This window comes from Entelurus aequoreus, linkage group LG06 (assembly GCF_033978785.1).
Source record: "Entelurus aequoreus isolate RoL-2023_Sb linkage group LG06, RoL_Eaeq_v1.1, whole genome shotgun sequence".
Classification (NCBI taxonomy): domain Eukaryota; kingdom Metazoa; phylum Chordata; class Actinopteri; order Syngnathiformes; family Syngnathidae; genus Entelurus; species Entelurus aequoreus.
The window spans coordinates 18043465-18063350 of NC_084736.1; the positions used below are offsets into that span (position 1 = coordinate 18043465).

The window sequence follows — 19886 nt, forward strand, 5'->3', positions numbered from 1 at the left end:
CGCCCCGCCCACCTCAACCTCCTCATGCTCTCTCAGGGAGAGCATGTCTCAAATTCCAAGCTGCTGTTTTGAGGCATGTTAAAAAAAATAATGCACTTTGTGACTTCAATAATAAATATGGCAGTGCCATGTTGGCATTTTTTTCCATAACTTGAGTTGATTTATTTTGGAAAACCTTGTTACATTGTTTAATGCATCCAGCGGGGCATCACAACAAAATTAGGCATAATAATGTGTTAATTCCACGACTGTATATATCGGTATCGGTTGATATCGGAATCGGTAATTAAGAGTTGGACGTTATCGGAATATCGGATATCGGCAAAAAAGCCATTATCGGACATCTCTAACGTTAATATAAGCAGTGTGTGTTTGACACTATCCTGTTATCCCCTAATAAACACTCCTTTGTAAAAATCGAAATAAAAAGAACCCCATAGGAGACTCAGTTCATTATCCTCTCTCGCATGTGCACTTTATTCACTGGTGCTGCAAATGCTCCGCGTCGAGTACGGCTTTCCAGAGGGACAAAAAGAAAGGATTTGATTGCTGACCTGACAACGCACAGTCCAACACAAAACAGAAGAGGCGGAGCAAAGAGCTGAATATAATTTATTCATAGATAAAACTAAGATTTCCTAACAAGTGGTGATTTTCATGCAGGGTCCATCTGTGCAATGACACGTCCCAGCAGAGAGGAAAGTTCATTGTTTGATTTACAAACAAGCGGCTTAGCAAGGTTGACTACCCGTGCCAGATTAGCGCTCGGCGTTCATCTTGCGAAGTTTGGCGGGTAAATTGTCCTCCGGCCTCCTGCCCGCCGACAGCAGAGGGCTGCGCACGGGCACCGCCACCGGGGGCAGCGTGGGCGTGAGGCTGTGCTGGTACAGGTCTCCTGTGGACTGGGTCATGGGTTCGAAGCCCACCTTGAGCGATTTGAGCTGCACCCGGTTCTCGTCCTCGGGCCCGGACGACGAACCGAGGCGCTGCAGCTTGAGCGGCAGGTCGCCCGTGCTGCACGCCTTCTCCGAGTGCTGCGAGCTCAGCATCAGCACCTTCCTCTGCAGGTCCTCCTTGCCGGACGAGCTGATCCTCTGCAGCTTGCTCGGCAGCCGGCTCCCGGCGCCTCCGTGGCGCCCCCTGTCGTCTGACGCGTTGATGCAATCCACGGAGAAGACGCGGTGGCGCCGGGCGCCGTGGCTCTCGGTTAGCGCCGGCGTGGAAAGCGGGGAAGGCAGGGAGTTCTTCTCGTCGTGCTCTTTGACGCTATAAGGCGGGGTGGGGACTTCGAATGTGCTGTGGAATTGGGAGTAGTCCACTCGGAAAAAGCCCTCCTCCAAGGACATCACAGGCAGGAATCGATGGCCCCACAGGACCTCATCCTCGGTGTATGAGGTCCTCGCCTGGCAGGTCATGCCTACAACACAATGCCATCATCATCATCAGTAAATATCCTGTTCTAGAAAGAAAATATCACACCCTAGTACAGAGGAGATCATGCTGTTGTTACTATTTGGTTGTGAATCCTCTTCCCGATCAATAAACACTTCAGGCCTATTTTTTCCTGATCAGGTGGCTGAGTGGTTACAACCTGCGCTTTTAACTCCGCACTCGGCACCGGAGTAGGAGTCCGGTCCTGTCCTTCGCCCGTTATGTCATCGCCTGTTGCTATTCCAGACTAATGCACGGGGGGAAAAAATGGTTCTTTCTTCTTTTTTCAAGCCAAAAATAAGTCTTTTAATATCATGCGTTGTGGTGTGAATGTTGTGTGTTTGTCAGCCTGTTATATAAAACTCCTGTAAATGTATTTGTGTTTATTAACCTATGACCATTTTTACAAAGTCGCTCACTTTTAATTCATACATTATTTAAACAAGCATTTTATTCAAGACAGAAGTTTCGCCTCCCTTAGGAAGCTCTATATTGAATAAGTTTACTAGAACAATGCATATTGATCAACACACGAGCAAAGGCATCACAGTAAATATGCCAGAATGAGCTACAATAGCTACATTGCATCTGTTGAATTTTTTGAAAAATTATTTTATATATTATATTTAATCACTGCTATTTTGAAATTGTTACTAATATTGATGATGTTGTCGATAATGTTCATTTTTGTTCCACTACATTTGGATTGTTCCGTGTCATGTGTGTGTTGTCATGTCTGTTCATGTTTTTGTTTTGGCCATGTGTTTGTTTTTTGGACTCTTTTTAGTCCCTGGTTGCACTTCCTTGTTTGGTTTGGTTTCCATGGTCACCCATTAGTTTTCACCTGTCTTGTCACGCACTTGTTTCACGTTTCGAGTCACGCACCTGTTTTCACTGATCAGGTCACTATTTAAATCTGTCTGTTTCTGTTGTTCGTCCTGGCGTCCTCACACATTCACACTCCTGCCACTCTGATGATCCATGCTGCTCTTTTTCATGTTTTTTCTCATGCCAAGTAAGTTTTGTTTATTAAGACCACAGTTAGTTAGTGTTTTTGTTTCTTTGTTCATAGTTTTTGTGCCCACGTGCATGTCTTTTGTTTCTTAGTCAAGTTTGTATTTCCACCTTTGTGCGCGCCATTTGTTTGCTTCCTTTTTTTTAGTTTATTAGTGTTAAAAATAAATCATGTATTTAAATTCACGTCTTGCACGTGCCAATTTTCCATTGCCTTCTGGAGAAACACAACCCGAGAACCTAGTCCTGACAGTAGGACGCCAGCAGAAGAGTTTCTCCGCAAGAAAATTGGACAATTTTGACGAGGCAGCGTGGGAGGTCCTCCGCGCGATGGAGGAAGAGACGCTGCGTTATTCCTCCGGGAAGCGCAGAGACCTGATGTGGGGGCCAGATGGAAATCTGGTGCCATTGAGCTCCAGTTGGTCCGAGGACGGCGCTGCGTCACCGCAGTCCCGGAAGCGCCGCTCCAGACCAAGGACATAAGGGAAGGCGAGCGGATAGCACGCGGCGCTGCCGCAGGCCCCTCCCACTCCGGGCGGAAGCAGGTTGCTGCCAGCTCCGCAGCTCCAAAATGACATCACAGACCAGGATTTTTTTTTTCTGAACTCTTTTTCTTTTGATCACCCGCCCCCAGCAAAAGACTCTAAGTCCAAGATAGAGCATTATCAGGACATGTTTTTACAAATTAGAGCATATCAGTCACAGTCACCCAGTTTTCATGCCCCGCCCCCCAGGACTCAAGCCACGCCCAAGTCACACAATTTTTTTTTTCACCCACGCAATCCCAGGAAGTAGAAAGACTTTTTGGACAGTTTGGAGGGGAAGATTCTGCCCCCCTCCTGGCCTCCCTCCACCCACCCCAAAAGACGGTTCCAGACCGCAGGGAGCGCGTCTGGGATCCGCTCCTTGAAGGGGGGGGCTAGGGCTGGGGACTGTTCAGGTGGGGTCGTTCTTCGGTCTGCCAAGCCACAGCCTCCAGCTCGGCCACCATCACCTGAATTTCGTCACGCCAAGCCACAGCCACCAGCACGGCCGCCACCACCAGTCTTTCAACCTGCCAAGCCACAGCCTCCAGCTAGGCCACCTCCACCTGCTCCACGCCCTGCTCCAAGGCTATCAACATGCCTAGCAGCTCCACCATGCCAAGCTCCACCATGCAAAGCGCCACCAGTCGCAGCTTCACGCCAAGCGCCACCAGTCGCAGCTTCACGCCAAGCGCCACCAGTCGCAGCTCCACGCCAAGCTCCGTTACCTGTTCCACGACGCCAAGTGCCGCCAGTCGCAGCTTCACGACGCCAAGTGCCGCCAGTCGCAGCTTCACAACGCCAAGTGCCGCCAGTCGCAGCTCCACGACGTGACCCCTCAAGCCAAGACCAAGATCCCCCAAGTCCAAGCAAAGACCAAGATCCCCCAAGTCCAAGCCAAGACCAAGATCCCCCAAGTCCAGACCAAGACCAACCATGCCAAGACCATGTCCAAGACCAACCATGCCAAGACCAAGACCAAGTCCAAGACCACCCTCGCCAAGACCACCCTCGCCAAGACCACCCTCGCCAAGACCCTCGCCAAGACCCTCCAAGCAGCCAAGACCCTCCAAGCGGCCAAGACCAAGCTTCGCCGCCCGAAGTGCCACGCCAAGCTTCGCCGCCTGCTTCGTCTGCTGCACCCGCACCTGCGTCATCTGTGGCTTCAACGCCAGCAATGACGACGACGCGCCTGCCTCCTCGCCTGCCACGGTTGTGGCCACTACCTGGTCGTCCGCCACGCCAAGTGCGCCCACCTCTTCGTCGGCCACGCATGTGGCCCTTTCCGGGTCGCCCACCTCGCCTGTGGTGGCGGCGTTCCACTCGCCGCCGCCACATGACTATGCCTCGGTGGATTCGGGGCCACTTGGCCTGGCGACCCACCGCCATGTCCCCCTCCCGCCCTCCCATGACTCTTGATCCTGTTTTGTGTTTTGTTTTTTGGACATCTGGGATCTGTCCGTAAGGGGGGGGATTCTGTCATGTCTGTTCATGTTTTTGTTTTGGCCATGTGTTTGTTTTTTGGACTCTTTTTAGTCCCTGGTTGCACTTCCTTGTTTGGTTTGGTTTCCATGGTCACCCATTAGTTTTCACCTGTCTTGTCACGCACCTGTTTCACGTTTCGAGTCACGCACCTGTTTTCACTGATCACGTCACTATTTAAATCTGTCTGTTTCTGTTGTTCGTCCTGGCGTCCTCACACATTCACACTCCTGCCACTCTGATGATCCATGCTGCTCTTTTTCATGTTTTTTCTCATGCCAAGTAAGTTTTGTTTATTAAGACCACAGTTAGTGTTTTTGTTTCTTTGTTCATAGTTTTTGTGCCCACGTGCATGTCTTTTGTTTCTTAGTCAAGTTTGTATTTCCGCCTTTGTGCTCGCCATTTGTTTGCTTCCTTTTTTTTTAGTTTATTAGTGTTAAAAATAAATCATGTATCTAAATTCACGTCTTGCACGCGCCAATTTTCCATTGCCTTCTGGAGAAACACAACCCGAGAACCTAGTCCTGACATGTGTGTCCTCCATTGCTCTCAATTGCTCTGTTTATTGTTGTTCTTAGTGTTGCTGGGATGGGTTTGGTTTTGGAATTGTATTGCATTGTTGTGTATTGTTTTGTTAATAGATTAATAAAAAAAAAGAAAGAAAAAAAAGAACCCACTTTACTAAAAAAAAAAATAGTTTTTGCTAAGAGTAACATGCAGTGTCATTTCAAACTAGTTTTTGATCAAATAAAAGTGAAGCTTATTATGAATTATCTCTGTCGTTTGTGTCTACTGGTTTCTTTAAAAAGTAGGGAAAAAAATCAGAAAAATCACATTTTCTTCTTAATCCAACCTGCCCAGACCTACTAAAAGGTGTTAAAAGAGAAAGCTCAAAACTCAAAAGTTTACTAGAACAATGCATATTGATCAACACACGAGCAAAAGTATCACAGTAAATATGCCAGAATGAGCTACAATAGCTACATTTCATCTGTTGAATTTTTAAAAAATTATTTTATATAAAGTCCAATTTATATCAGTTCTGAAAAGAAACCACTTTATTAAAAAAAAGATTTTTGCTAAGAGTAACATGCAGTGTCATTTCAAACGAGTTTTTGATCAAATAAAAGTGAAACTTATTATGAATTATCTCTGTCGTTTGTATCTATTGGTTTCTTTAAAAAGTAGAAGAAAAAATCTGAAAAATTACATTTTATTCTTAAGCCAATTTGCCCAGACCTACTAAAAGGTGTTAAAAGAGAAAGCTCAAAACTCAAAAGTTTATTAGAACAATGCATATTGATCAACACATGAGCAAAAGTATCACAGTAAATATGTCAGAATGAGCTACAATAGCTAAATGTAATCTGTTTTTTCAAAATTATTTAATATAGTCCAATTTATATCAGTTCTAAAAAGAACCCACTTTATTAAAAAAATCGTATTTCCCAAGCGTAATATGCAGTGTCATTTCAAACTAGTTTTTGATCAAATACAAGTGAAACTTGTTATGAATTATCTCTGTGGTTTCTTGAAAAAGTAGGAAAAAAAATCACATTTTAATTTAATCACTTTTAGTTGACATTTTTATTTAAACAAGCATTTTATTCAACACAGAAGTTTGGCCTCCAAGCTCTATATTGAATAAGTTTACTAGGACAATGCATATTGATAAACACACGAGCAAAAGCATCACAGTAAATATGCCAGAATGAGCTACAATAGCTAAATTTAATCTGTTTAATTAAAAAAATATATATGTTATATAAAGTCCAATTTATATCAGTTCTAAAAAGAACCCACTTTAATAAAAAAAATCGTTTTTGCTAAGAGTAACATGCAGTGTCATTTCAAACTAGTTTGTGATCAAATAAAAGTGAAACTTATTATGAATTATCTGTCGTTTGTATCTATTGGTTTCTTTAAAAAGTAGGAAAAAAATCTGAAAAATCACATTTTATTCTTAAGCCAAATTGCCCAGACCTACTAAAAGGTGTTAAAAGAGAAAGCTCAAAACTCAAAAGTTTATTAGAACAATGCATATTGATCAACAGCATATTGATCAACACATGAGCAAAAGTATCACAGTAAATATGCCAGAATGAGCTACAATAGCTAAATGTAATCTGTTTTTTGAAAACTATTTGATATAAAGTCCAATTTATATCAGTTCTAAAAAGAACCCACTTTATTAAAAAAAAGTCTTATTTGCTAAGCGTAATATGCAGTGTCATTTCAAACTAGTTTTTGATCAAATACTAGTGAAACTTGTTATGAATTATCTCTGTGGTTTCTTTAAAAAGTAGGGGAAAAAAATCACATTTTATTCTTAAGCCAAATTGCCCAGACCTACTAAAAGGTGTTGAAATAGAAAACTCAAAAGTACTGTATGGAAAAAAAAAACATGGGATGACTGCAAACCGGGAATATAAAGTTTGAGTAAAATATTTAGGTTCCTAGTGTGGAAAAAATTAGTAATACTGAATCATTGTGGTATTATCGTGTCAGTTTGTCTGTACATGACAGTAGTTTCTGACGATTTACAACGCTATCCTGATGGGAAACGTGGTCTTCCTTCCGGCAAAACACTACCGCTTTGGTCCAGAGGCGCCGCCAAAAAAACCTGAAAGTTTTTCCCAAGTCTTTTAATCTCCTGCATTGTGGTGTGAATGTCGTGTTTATTTGTCAGCCATAGCAAAGAAAAGCTTGCAACTATGCACCTATTTATATGAAACTCCAGGCAAATCATTTGTTTATTAACCTATGACCATTTTTACAAAGTCACTCACTTTTAATTGAGATTTTTAGTCAAACAAGCATTTTATTCAATACAGAAGTTTGGCCTGCCATAGGAAGAAGCTCCATATTGAATAAGTTTACTAGAACAATGCATATTGATCAACAGCATCACAGTAAATATGCCAGAATGAGCTACAATAGCTACATTTAACCTGTTTTTTGAAAATTATTTGATATAAAGTTCAATATCCGTTCTAAAAAGAACCCACTTTATTAAAAAAATATTTTTTGCTAAGAGTAATATGCAGTGTCATTTCAAACTAGTTTTTGATCAAATGAAAGTGAATCTTATTATGAATTACACTACCGTTCAAAAGTTTGGGGTCACATTGAAATGTCCTTATTTTTTAAGGAAAAGCACTGTACTTTTCAATGAAGATAACTTTAAACTAGTCTTAACTTTAAAGAAATACACTCTATACATTGCTAATGTGGTAAATGACTATTCTAGCTGCAAATGTCTGGTTTTTGGTGCAATATCTACATAGGTGTATAGAGGCCCATTTCCAGCAACTATCACTCCAGTGTTCTAATGGTACAATGTGTTTGCTCATTGGCTCAGAAGGCTAATTGATGATTAGAAAACCCTTGTGCAATCATGTTCACACATCTGAAAACAGTTTAGCTCGTTACAGAAGCTACAAAACTGACCTTCCTTTGAGCAGATTGAGTTTCTGTAGCATCACATTTGTGGGGTCAATTAAATGCTCAAAATGGCCAGAAAAAGAGAACTTTCATCTGAAACTCGACAGTCTATTCTTGTTCTTAGAAATGAAAGCTATTCCACAAAATTGTTTGGGTGACCCCAAACTTTTGAACGGTAGTGTATCTCTGTCGTTTGTATCTATTGGTGTCTTTAAAAAGTAGGAAAAGGGACCCCCGCCCGAATACACAGTTTGGAAAAAAACAAAACAAGATTTAACTCAACAGAACAGCAACAATGCTAAAATATCACCCATTTTTAAAATAATAGTAGTACGCTGGTCACCCACACGGGCGATGTGGGTTCGAACCCTGCTCGGAGCAGTAGGAAAAAAACAACGTAGCTGAGAGAGAGACAGAGTATACAATCGCTAGACAAAGCTGAGCTGTTTGTGATTGACAGCCTTGAACACCATTCATTGCATTTCGCCGTCAAAATCGGGGGGCCCTGATTGGGTGGGGCCTCTGGGCTTCAGCCCAGGTAAGCCTGTGCATTAAGGCGGCTTTGGGCTTCATATATGCAGAGTTAACAATTACCATGCACACTGTATAGAGTTGTAAAGACGAGCTACATTCACAGACAGTCTTGTCATAATGTGTTTATGAGTCCCGTTATGTGTTTGAGTCCCATTATTTCAAGGATTCAAGGAACTTTATTGTCATGCCAGTACGTATTAGTTGGACCTGTGTGAAGTTGGCCACCCTTATAATTGCAATTATTAAAACAACACTGTCATTCCTTTATGCTGTAAAAAAATGCTGTTATACTTTTTAAGTTATTCTAAAACATATTTTTGGACTAGTGATGTCATCCAGCCCCCCCACCTTGTCAAAATCTCCCCAAACTTGTCCCCAAACTTGTCCCAAACATTTTTTTTGTCCAACTATTAAAGGTTTTTGTGTTATGGGGCTGGTAATGAATAATAAAACATTAAAAAACTATACTAGTTAGACAATAACATTTTGCAGCACAAACATATGACATAAGTTTGGGGAGATTGTAACAATGTTAACAACGTTGATAACATAGAAACTAATAGTCGGACAAAAAAATGTTTGGGGAGATTTTGACACGGTTGGGGAACTGGTTATGAATAATAACACATTAATAACATAAAAACTATTAAACGTTAATTACATGAAAACTATAATAGACAAAAAAAAGTGAAGCACAAACGCTTGGGACAAGTTTGGGTGACTCTTAAAACTATACTAGTCAGTGTTTCCCATAAACTGCCAAGATACCTGTGGTGGTGGGGGCGTGACTATGGGCGTGGTCACCATGACATCATCGAGTAATTTGCATAATTGACTACAATGATATGATTTTCTCTAAAAAGGCTCAAAAAATGTATACTTACTAATTAATAATAACAGTTTTGTTTTAAACGTCCATCCATCCTTCCATTTTACAATATAATTACAACACTTTATGTACAGATTTGAACAATAAGTTATTCACTGAAATATATTTATTAACTGTGGTTCTTACAAAAAATGTATCTTATAAAAATATAAAAGCTAAAATGTCTCTTAAAGCTCTGCCCCTTTAATTAGTGCATACTAAATAATTTAACTTTAGCCTACTATTACAACCATATTATTTACCAGCAACATAAAGTGAAACAGAGGCAGAGGTGTCCTGCCTCAGTCAGTAACAAATAAACAGAAAACGGTAGTGGTGGTAGATAGACAAAAGCTTCATCAAACATCTGATCCACTGAACAAAGAGCTCCAAAAATCTTGATCCTACACTTCTCTTTTGTAAAGTAAATCTGAACAGCCGATACGGGCATCTACATCAACTATATGATTTGCCTGAGAAGCTGGACAGGACAAAAAAATAAAAATAAAAATAAAAAATTAATAATTTTGTGGCTGCCTTAATTCTTTCGTGGCGGGCCGCCACAAATAAATGAATGTGCTGGAAACACTGCTAGTTAGACATAAGATTGTTGCTGCACAATCCAGCCCAGAGGTAGCACAATTGCATAGGACAAGTTTGGGGAGATTTTGACAAGGTTGGGGGCTGATAATGAATAATAACATGTTAATAACATTAAAACTATAATAGGCAAAAAATGTTTGCAGCACAAACGAATAGGACAAGTTTGGGGAGATTTTGATGGGGGGCTGAAATTGATGTCCATTAGTCTGTATGTATTTTAGAATAAGTTAAAAAGCGTAAGAATAAACAAAAGTGTCAGTGTATTTTAATATTTGTAATTAGAGATGTCCGATAATGGCTTTTTTGCCGATATCCGATATTCCGATGTTGTCCAACTCTTAATTACCGATTCCGATATCAACCGATACCGATATATACAGTCGTGGAATTAACACATTATTATGCCTAATTTTGTTGTGATGCCCCGCTGGATGCATTAAACAATGTAACAAGGTTTTCCAAAATAAATCAACTCAAGTTATGGCAAAAAGTGCCAACATGGCACTGCCATATTTATTATTGAAGTCACAAAGTGCATTATTTTTTTTAACATGCCTCAAAACAGCAGCTTGGAATTTGGGACATGCTCTCCCTGAGAGAGCATGAGGAGGTTGAGGTGGGGGGTGTACATTGTAGAAGAGTTAGTGCTGCAAGGGGTTCTGGGTATTTGTTCTGTTGTGTTTATGTTGTGTTACGGTGCGGATGTTCTCCCGAAATGTGTTTGTCATTCTTGTTTGGTGTGGGTTCACAGTGTGGCGCATATTTGTAACAGTGTTAAAGTTGTTTATACCGCTACCCTCAGTGTGACCTGTATGGCTGTTGACCAAGTACTGTATGTCTTGCATTCACTTGCGTGTGTGAAAAGCCGTAGATATTATGTGACTGGGCCCGGCACGCAAAGGAAGTGCCTTTAAGGTTTATTGGGGCTTGGTACTTCTCCTTACGTCCGTGTACACAGCGGCGTTTTAAAAAGTCATAAATTTAACTTTTTGAAACAGATAACATTAATTTTGAAACCGATAATTTCCGATATTACATTTTAAAGCATTTATCGGACGATATTATCGGACATCCCTATTTGTAATGATAAAGAGGGGACATCTTCCCACAGGTATAAAATGTTGTGCTTTAGATTCACATACTGACTGTACACGAGTCCTACTACAATGTGTTTATGAACGAGGACAAATAGTCGGAGTGGGATGGATCACAAACACATTTGGACTGCCACAAATAAATGAATGACGAGAAAAGTGTGTTTTGGTGTTGTGCGGAGCGAGGTGTAATAAGTAGAAGTGTCAGCGCTGGATTACGACGGCCACTTCTCGCCTGGGTCACTCAGCACCGCGGCCATAAACTTCCCACTGCAGCCAAGTTTTAATGGCACTATCAACACAACGCAGACCCTGTGGCCTGCCACCCCCTCCCACTCCTCCCTCTTTGTAAATCTCCTAAGCCTATAGAGCTCGGTGTTGTGTCCTCCAGCGCTGCCTAAGCGAGCGTTATCTGCCAAAGCAAAGAAAACGCGAGGTTGGATTTATTTGTAGTGGACCCCAGGGTAGAGTCCCGCTTTAAATATGCCGGGTGGAGATCAGCTGTGCAACATGTGCTCTGTCGGCTGGCAAAATAAGAAAAAAAATGCAGTGGAAGTCGGACTAAAAGCCTCGGCTCATTAGTCAAAGTGACGCACGCCTCTTTTTATTCGCGGACCCCAAGCATAACGCCATTGTGCTGTAATGAAACATCCGCCGTAATTTAATCAGCGTGTCATTTTCATGTGTCGCCGTCGTTCCTACTTTCCACGTTCCTGGAGCGCGGCGAGCCAGGAAGGCGCCGGCTAAATGAGATTTCAGCGTCTCTGTCTCAAGTGTCTATCAGGCAGGGATCTAACGCAGACTAATGCTCATATTTCCATTTAGATTGAGGGCAAGGAAGGTGACAGGGCTCGCCTACCGGTGGTCTCCACGATGCCTTCCAGGATCACCACGATCTCAAACTGCTCGTTGGTCAGCGAGCGCTGGGACAGGTCGAAAAAGGGGCTCTTGGGGTTGATTTCGTGGCAGATGGTGAGAGGCGAGACCAGGAAGAGCTGGTCTGCTCCCGTCCCGAAGCCCACGTCCAGCTCACACTGGTCCAGCGGCAGGAACTCGCCTTCGGGCGTCTGGCGGGACTGAAAGGAAATATCCTCGGTTAGGTTGATTGATTGATTGATTGAGACTTTTATTAGTAGATTGCACAGTACAGTACATAATCCGTACAATTGACCACTAAATGGTAACACCCGAACAAGTTTTTCAACTTGTTTAAGTCGGGGTCCACGTTAATCAATTCATGGTACAAATATATACTATCATCATAATGCAGTCATCACAAGTTAATCATCAGAGTATATACATTGAATTATTTACATTATTTACAATCCGGGGTGTGGGATGTGGAGGGGGGGGGGGGGGTTAGGTTTAGTTGATATCAGCACTTCGGTCATCAACAATTGCAACATCAGAGAAATGGACATTGGAACAGTGTAGGTCTGACTTGGTAGGATATGTACAGCAAGTAGTGGACATGGAGAGAGAGAGAGAGAGATCAGAAAGCATAAGAATAAGTATCTACATTTGATTATTTACAATCCGGGGAGGTGGGATGTGGTGGGGGGAGGGTGTTAGTTTAGGGTTGTAGTTGCCTGGAGGTGTTCTTTTAGTGCGGTTTTGAAGGAGGGTATGATGCACTTTCTTTTACACCTGTTGGGAGTGCATTCCATATTGATGTGGCATAGAAGGAGAATGAGTTAAGACCTTTGTTAGATCGGAATCTGGGTTTAACGTGGTTAGTGGAGCTCCCCCTGGTGTTGTGGTTATGGCGGTCATTTACGTTATGGAAGTAGTTTGACATGTACTTCGGTGACTCGCAAATATTTCATCTCTCGGACTCAGTCCTTCTAAAAATATCAACCCAGTTTGAATTCATGGATTTGAATCAGATGATCACCGTATGTTCAGTACAGCCCTGTTTTTCAACATTTTTTGAGCCAAGGCACATTTTTTGTGTTAAAAAAATCCGGAGGCAAACCACCAGCAGAAATCATTAAAAAACAAAACTCAGTTGACAGTAAAAAGTGGTTGTCGCAATTGTTGGATATGACTTTTTTTATCCCAGCTTCTCAGGCAAATCATATAGTTGATGTAGATGCCCATATCGGCTGTACAAATGTACTTTACAAAAGAGAAGTGTAGGATACTTCTCTTGTTGCCTTATTTGTATTTGACTTTATTAAATGTATTTATATTATTATTTGGTGCAGCCGGGCCGGAGCAGGAGGGGATAGAAAGAGAAAAAAAGGAAGACAGAGGAGGAAATTGTGGGGACAAGACGGGGATAAGACAGAGAGACAAAAACAACAACAATAACAACAACAACAAAAGAGCAACATCAGCAAATACGATATGTACAAATATGATGGTAAAAGTGATGGCAAAGAAGCATTTACTGAAATAAATAATAATACAGAAATTACAATGAACATTATTACACGACAAATGGAGCAATACCAATAGAAATAGCACTATTGATAATGAATAATACCAATAATTTACCTCTATTATCATATTGGATATGACTTTAAAGCATAACCAAGCATGCATCAATATAGCTCTTGTCTCAAAGTAGGTGTACTGTCACGACCTGTCACATCACGCCCTGACTTATTTTGAGTTTTTTGCTGGTTTCCTGTGTGTAGTGTTTTAGTTCTTGTCTTGCGCTCCTATTTTGGTGGCCTTTTCTCTTGTTTTGGTATTTTCCTGTAGCAGTTTCATGTCTTCCTTTGAGCGATATTTCTCGCATCTGCTTTGTTTTAGCAATCAAGAATACTTCAGTTGTTTTTATCCTTCTTTGTGGGGACATTGTTGATTGTCATGTCATGTTCGGATGTACTTTGTGGACGCCGTCTTTGCTCCACAGTAAGTCTTTGCTGTTGTCCAGCATTTTGTTTTTGTTTACTTTGTAGCCAGTTCTGTTTTAGTTTTGTTCTGCATAGCCTTCCCTAAGCTTCAATGCCTTTTCTTAGGGACACTCACCTTTTGTTTATTTTTGGTTTAAGCTTTAGACACCTTTTTACCTCCATGCTGCCTCCCACGGTTTCCGACATCTACAAAGCAATTATCTACCGGCTGCCACCTACTGATATGGAAGAGTATTACACCGTTACTCTGCCAAGCTCTAGACAGCACCGACACTCAACAACAACACATCATTTGCAGACTATAATTACTGGTTTGCAAAAAATATTTTTAATCCAAATAGGTGAAATTAGATCATCTCCCACGGCACACCAGACTGTATCTCACGGCACACTAGTGTGCCACGGCACAGTGGTTGAAAAACACTCCAGTAGAGGATATATGGGTGTTTATCCACAACACTTGACAACAAATCAGGCGTGTGAAAAGCTGTTTCCAGCTCGAAAAATTGAAAGCAGCCAGGCTGATACGACAGGGCAGGGGTCGGCTCTAGAAACGCCACCCTAGTGGCTCCCTGGAGCTTTTTCAAAAATGTATGAAAATGGAAAAAGATGGAGAAAATAATATTTTTTTGTTTTGATATGGTTTCTGTAGGAGGACAAACATGACACCAACCTTCCTAATTGTTAGAAAGCCCAACATTTGTTAGGGTTGTGTTTATGCTTCACTGATGAGAGTATTTGGCGTATTTTGTCCTACTTATTTAACTAAGTAAGTACATTTTATTAAATTTAAACATTTCTGTCAACGAAGATTGGCGTCAGACTGCGACTCATAGTCATTTTGATAGTAGGCTAATGTAGCTAATATAGACACTTACATCATGTGTTGCTTTCAGTATAAGACTTATATATGGCTTTTAATGTTTTGCGGCTCCAGACAGATTAGATTTTTGTATTTTTGGGTGACCGACTGGCTGGGCGATATGGTTAAAAAAACGGTATCATGATTATAAGTGTTGTACGTGTCTTTATTACAAAATCTTTTTTTTTTTTGACACTGAATTTTTTGCGTTTGAACTTTGTGAGTTGATTTTTTTTTGTATTATACTGACAATTTAATTAAAGCAGCATTTGTTTGTAAACATTCCAGTTTGTTAAAATACAGTGTCTTGAAATTCAGGGTAAAAAAGGACAGAAACATTTGATGCTTCAAAACCAAGATTATAAATTAAATAAAAAATAATGAAATTCAATTCAATGAAATTTTTGTGAAATTTTCAGCATAATTTGATGTAAAAAAAAAAATTCAAACACAACAATTTAAGTGTCAAAAAAATTCTTAAGTAATAAAGACACAAATTAACCTCCATACCTGACAGCCGAGTCATACCAAAGACTATAAAAATGGGACCCATAACCTCCCTGCTTGGCACTCAGCAACATAGGGTTGGAGTTGGGGGTTAAATCACCAAAATGATTCCCGGGCGCGGCGCCGCTGCTGCCCACTGCTCCCCAAGGGGATGGGACAAATGCAGAGGACAAATTTCACCACATCTAGTGTGTGTGTGACAATCATTGGTACTTTAATCTTTAATCTTTAATACTGTACTGCACTGTTCAATAAACTGTTATGATGCTTTTACATGAAAACATATCTGACCAGACTTCCTGTCCGTAAGCGTGATAAAACCTTCTGTGTGTCATCATTCCACCTGTGCTGTCATTAGCATCAACATGTATTTCCTCCCCTGCAGGTCTAGTTCCATCATGCAGACCCAGCACAGTCAGAACCAGCCAAGACCTCTCCCTGACATTGCCGTGCTCGCCGTCAGCCCCCCCGGGGCCCAGTGAGTGAAATGTGAGTAAACAGTCTTTTGTGCCGCCTCCCAATTGAATATGAATGAGACGCGCCGGCGGGGTTTATGTCGGAGCCACTCTGGTGTCAGGAGGCCACGGTTCAATTGTCAGACACTTAGCGGCTGGTAAAGTCCGCCGTGGCACCTTAGCTCCATCTTACACGTTTTGCTAGGTTAGGGACGCCGTTTGTCTTTGTCGCTTCGCATTAAAAAGAGGGATGAGCGTATGGAAACAAGTCGACAGCACAGAGTGGAGGTAAGCTGATGTTTCTGCCCGAGCTCTGCTGCATCACAACAATTCTTATCGTGCTCAGCCACAGCCGCTCATATTCATCAATTTTAGACGTGCGAGGGATCTTAGATAGGTGGCAACATAAGTGGTTTGATCTTAGGTGGCATTTTGTGTCACGTACAGCAGTGGTCCCCAACCACCGGGCCGCAGCCCGGTACCGGTCCGTGGATCGATTGGTACTGGGCCGCACAAGAATGAAAAAAATAAAATAAAATAAAAATACAATTTTTTATTTATTTTTTATTAAATCAACATAAAAAACACAAGATACACTTACAATTAGTGCACCAACCCAAAAAAACTCCCTTCCCCATTTACATTATATATCAATATAGATCAATACAGTCTGCAGGGATACAGTCCGTAAGCACACATAATTGTATTTTATTATGACAAAAAAAATAAAAATAAAAATACCACTCCGCCCCCGGTCCGTGGGACAAATTTTCAAGCGTTGACCGGTCCGCAGTTACAAAAAGGTTGGGGACCACTGACGTACAGGATTGTATGGTATACCGCTACCAATAAATGACCGGGGTACTAATGAATTTAAAAAAGTACTATAGTGCCTTTGAAAAATACCGGTACTTTTTTTAAAATGCAAGTGATGGCGCACAGTGGTGACATTAGATTTAGACAAACTTTATTAATCCACAAGAGAAATTGTTCCACACAGTAGCTCAGTTACAAAGGATGGAAAGGGTAAGGATGGAAAGGATAATGCAGGAATAAAGTAGACTAAAAATGTCCCATCGTAGCAATATAACATATATGTAATATTTACATATTATATATACTGTATATAATATATATAGATATATTATATTATATTTTTGTATAATATACACTATTTGCCAAAAGCATTTGGCCACCTGCCTTGACTCACATATGAACTTGAAGTGCCATCCCATTCCTAACCCATAGGGTTCAATATGATGTCGGTCCCCTTTTGCAGCTATTACAGCTTCAACTCTTCTGGGAAGGCTGTCCACAAGGTTGCGGAGTGTGTTTATAGGAATTTTCCACCATTCTTCCAAAAGCGCATTGGTGAGGTCACACTCTGATGTTGGTCGAGAAGGCCTGGCTCTCAGTCTCTGTTCTAATTCATCCCAAAGGTTTTCTATCGGGTTCAGGTCAGGACTCTGTGCAGGCCAGTCAAGTTCATCCACACCAAACTATGTCATCCATGTCTTTATGGACCTTGCTTTGTGCACTGTTGGAAGAGGAAGGGGCCCGCTCCAAACTGTTCCCACAAGCTTGGGAGCATGGAATTGTCCAAAATGTTTTGGTATCCTGGAGCATTCAAAATTCCTTTCACTGGAACGAAGGGGCCAAGCCCAACTCCTGAAAAACAACCCCACACCATAATTCCTCCTCCACCTGTGGCAGGGCCAAGTGATTAGGACACCTGATTCTGATAATTTGGATGGGTGGCCAAATACTTTTGGCAATATACAATATATAACAAATCCCAATGACCATGTACAATATTACAGTATATGTAACAGCTGCAGCAAAAAAGGGCAGCATAAAATAAAGAGTAGATCCAGCAGAAAATATACATTATAAACAAAGAGAGGTAGCTAACATGGAAGCGGTCAGGTAACAGACAAATATTATCTATTGCTGTATGGCGAGTGATTATACAGCTGGATGGAGTGCAAAATGTAGGAGTATCGAACACTGTGGGAACACGTTTTTGGAACGAACATTACTGGTAAGAAAGACCCATGTCCCGAGTCAACACACACACAGAGCACTTACAAGCAGAAACAGCTTGCCGCCTCCCAATGACGTATTTTAGAATAGACGTAATTTGTGTTTAAAACTAACGGTAAAGGTGAAGCTATTAACCTGGCTAAATGAAAGAAACTGCTGTTCTAAATGTGTCCACTGGATGTCGCCATGGCAATTTTTTGTATCCCCTGTCGTGAGAGCACGCTTGACTTCAAAGGGGGCGGAGCTATGTGCCGTTTGTCAACACTTTTGTGCTTATTAGTGATACTATACAAAATGTGGATTCATGCCTTGATTGTCAAAGATGCTGTTGCTAAGGTAACCTGTGACATTAATACCCAAATCAATGTGTTTGAGCATATGTACATTTAATGTTGCACTTATGACTGGGGACACATTTTCTGGGTGCACATAAATATGCTGAAATATGTATAATAATATTACCTTCTAACTTCATGTCTTATTATTGAAAGGAGTCCAAATTCACACGTTTTGTTGAAGATGAAGTTTGTATGTACAGAATAAACCATATGATGTTAGTACATCAGTTGAGAAAAATTAGTAAATTACATCCTGTAATTTGATATTGATATTATTATTCTTTTTATTTTCTGATGGATTAACAGTTAACACCAATTGGAGCATTTTAAAACTCTGCCGGACTCAATTCCCCCCTTTTGACTTATGAGCATTACCACATGTATTCAGAAAGTATACAGTCGTGGTCAAAAGTTTACATACACTTGTAAAGAATATAATGTCATGGCTGTCTTGAGTTTCCAATCATTTCATAATTTCATCTGACATCACATGGACAAAGATAAGACGTTCTGGAGGAAAGTTCTGTGGTCAGATGAAACAAAAATTGAGCTGTTTGGCCACAATACCCAGCAATATGTTTGGAGGAGAAAAGATGAGGCCTTTAATCCCAGGAACACCATCTCTACCGTCAAGCATGGTGGTGGTAGTGTTATTCGGTGGGCCTGTTTTGCTGGGGGGGGGTTGTATGGTATTTTAAAAAAAAAATTTTGTCATAAAAAAATACAATCATGCGTGCTTACATACTGTATCCCTGCAGACTGTATTGGTCTATATTGATATATAATGTAGGAACCAGAATATTAATAACTGGAAGAAACAACCCTTTTGTGTGTATGAGTGTAAATGGGGGAGGGAGGTTTTTTGGGTTGGTGCACTAATTGTAAGTGTATCTTGTGTTTTTTATGTTGATTTAATAAAAAAAATGAGTGTGAATGAGTGTAAATGGGGGAGGGAGGTTTAATAAAAAGAGGGAGGTTTAATAAAAAAAAAGAAAAAAAATGAGTGTGAATGAGTGTAAATGGGGGAGGGAGGTTTTTTGGGTTGGTGAACTAATTGTAAGTGTATCTTGTGTTTTTTATGTTGATTTAATAAAAAAAAAAGAGTGTGAATGAGTGTAAAGGGGGGAGGGAGGTTTAATAAAAAGAGGGAGGTTTAATTAAAAAAAAGAAAAAAAATGAGTGTAAATGGGGGAGGGAGGTTTTTTGGGTTGGTGCACTAATTGTAAGTGTATCTTGTGTTTTTTATGTTGATTTAATTAAAAAAAAAGAGTGTGAATGAGTGTAAATGGGGGAGGGAGGTTTAATAAAAAGAGGGAGGTTTAATAAAAATAAAAATAAAAATGAGTGTAAATGGGGGAGGGAGGTTTTTTGGGTTGGTGCACTAATTGTAAGTGTATCTTGTGTTTTTTATGTTGATTTAATAAAAAAAATGAGTGTGAATGAGTGTAAATGGGGGAGGGAGGTTTAATAAAAAGAGGGAGGTTTAAGAAAAAAAAAAGAAAAAAAATGAGTGTGAATGAGTGTAAATGGGGGAGGGAGGTTTTTTGGGTTGGTGAACTAATTGTAAGTGTATCTTGTGTTTTTTATGTTGATTTAATAAAAAAAAAAGAGTGTGAATGAGTGTAAAGGGGGGAGGGAGGTTTAATAAAAAGAGGGAGGTTTAATTAAACAAAAGAAAAAAAATGAGTGTAAATGGGGGAGGGAGGTTTTTTGGGTTGGTGCACTAATTGTAAGTGTATCTTGTGTTTTTTATGTTGATTTAATTAAAAAAAAGAGTGTGAATGAGTGTAAATGGGGGAGGGAGGTTTAATAAAAAGAGGGAG

General features: G+C 40.7%; 1 protein-coding gene across 1 annotated transcript in view; it reads right to left on the reverse strand.

Moving 5' to 3' along the window:
- Positions 1 to 595: 595 nt before the first annotated feature.
- Positions 596 to 19886, reverse strand: part of LOC133651912 (G protein-activated inward rectifier potassium channel 1-like) — a 38830-nt gene continuing 19539 nt past the window's right edge. The window contains exons 2-3 of the mRNA XM_062050142.1: positions 11854 to 12070; positions 596 to 1417 (exon numbers count right to left, since the gene is read on the reverse strand). Of these exons, the coding sequence (XP_061906126.1) occupies positions 759 to 1417; positions 11854 to 12070 (876 nt within the window). The 3' untranslated portion in view covers positions 596 to 758. The remainder of the gene's footprint in view (positions 1418 to 11853; positions 12071 to 19886) is intronic.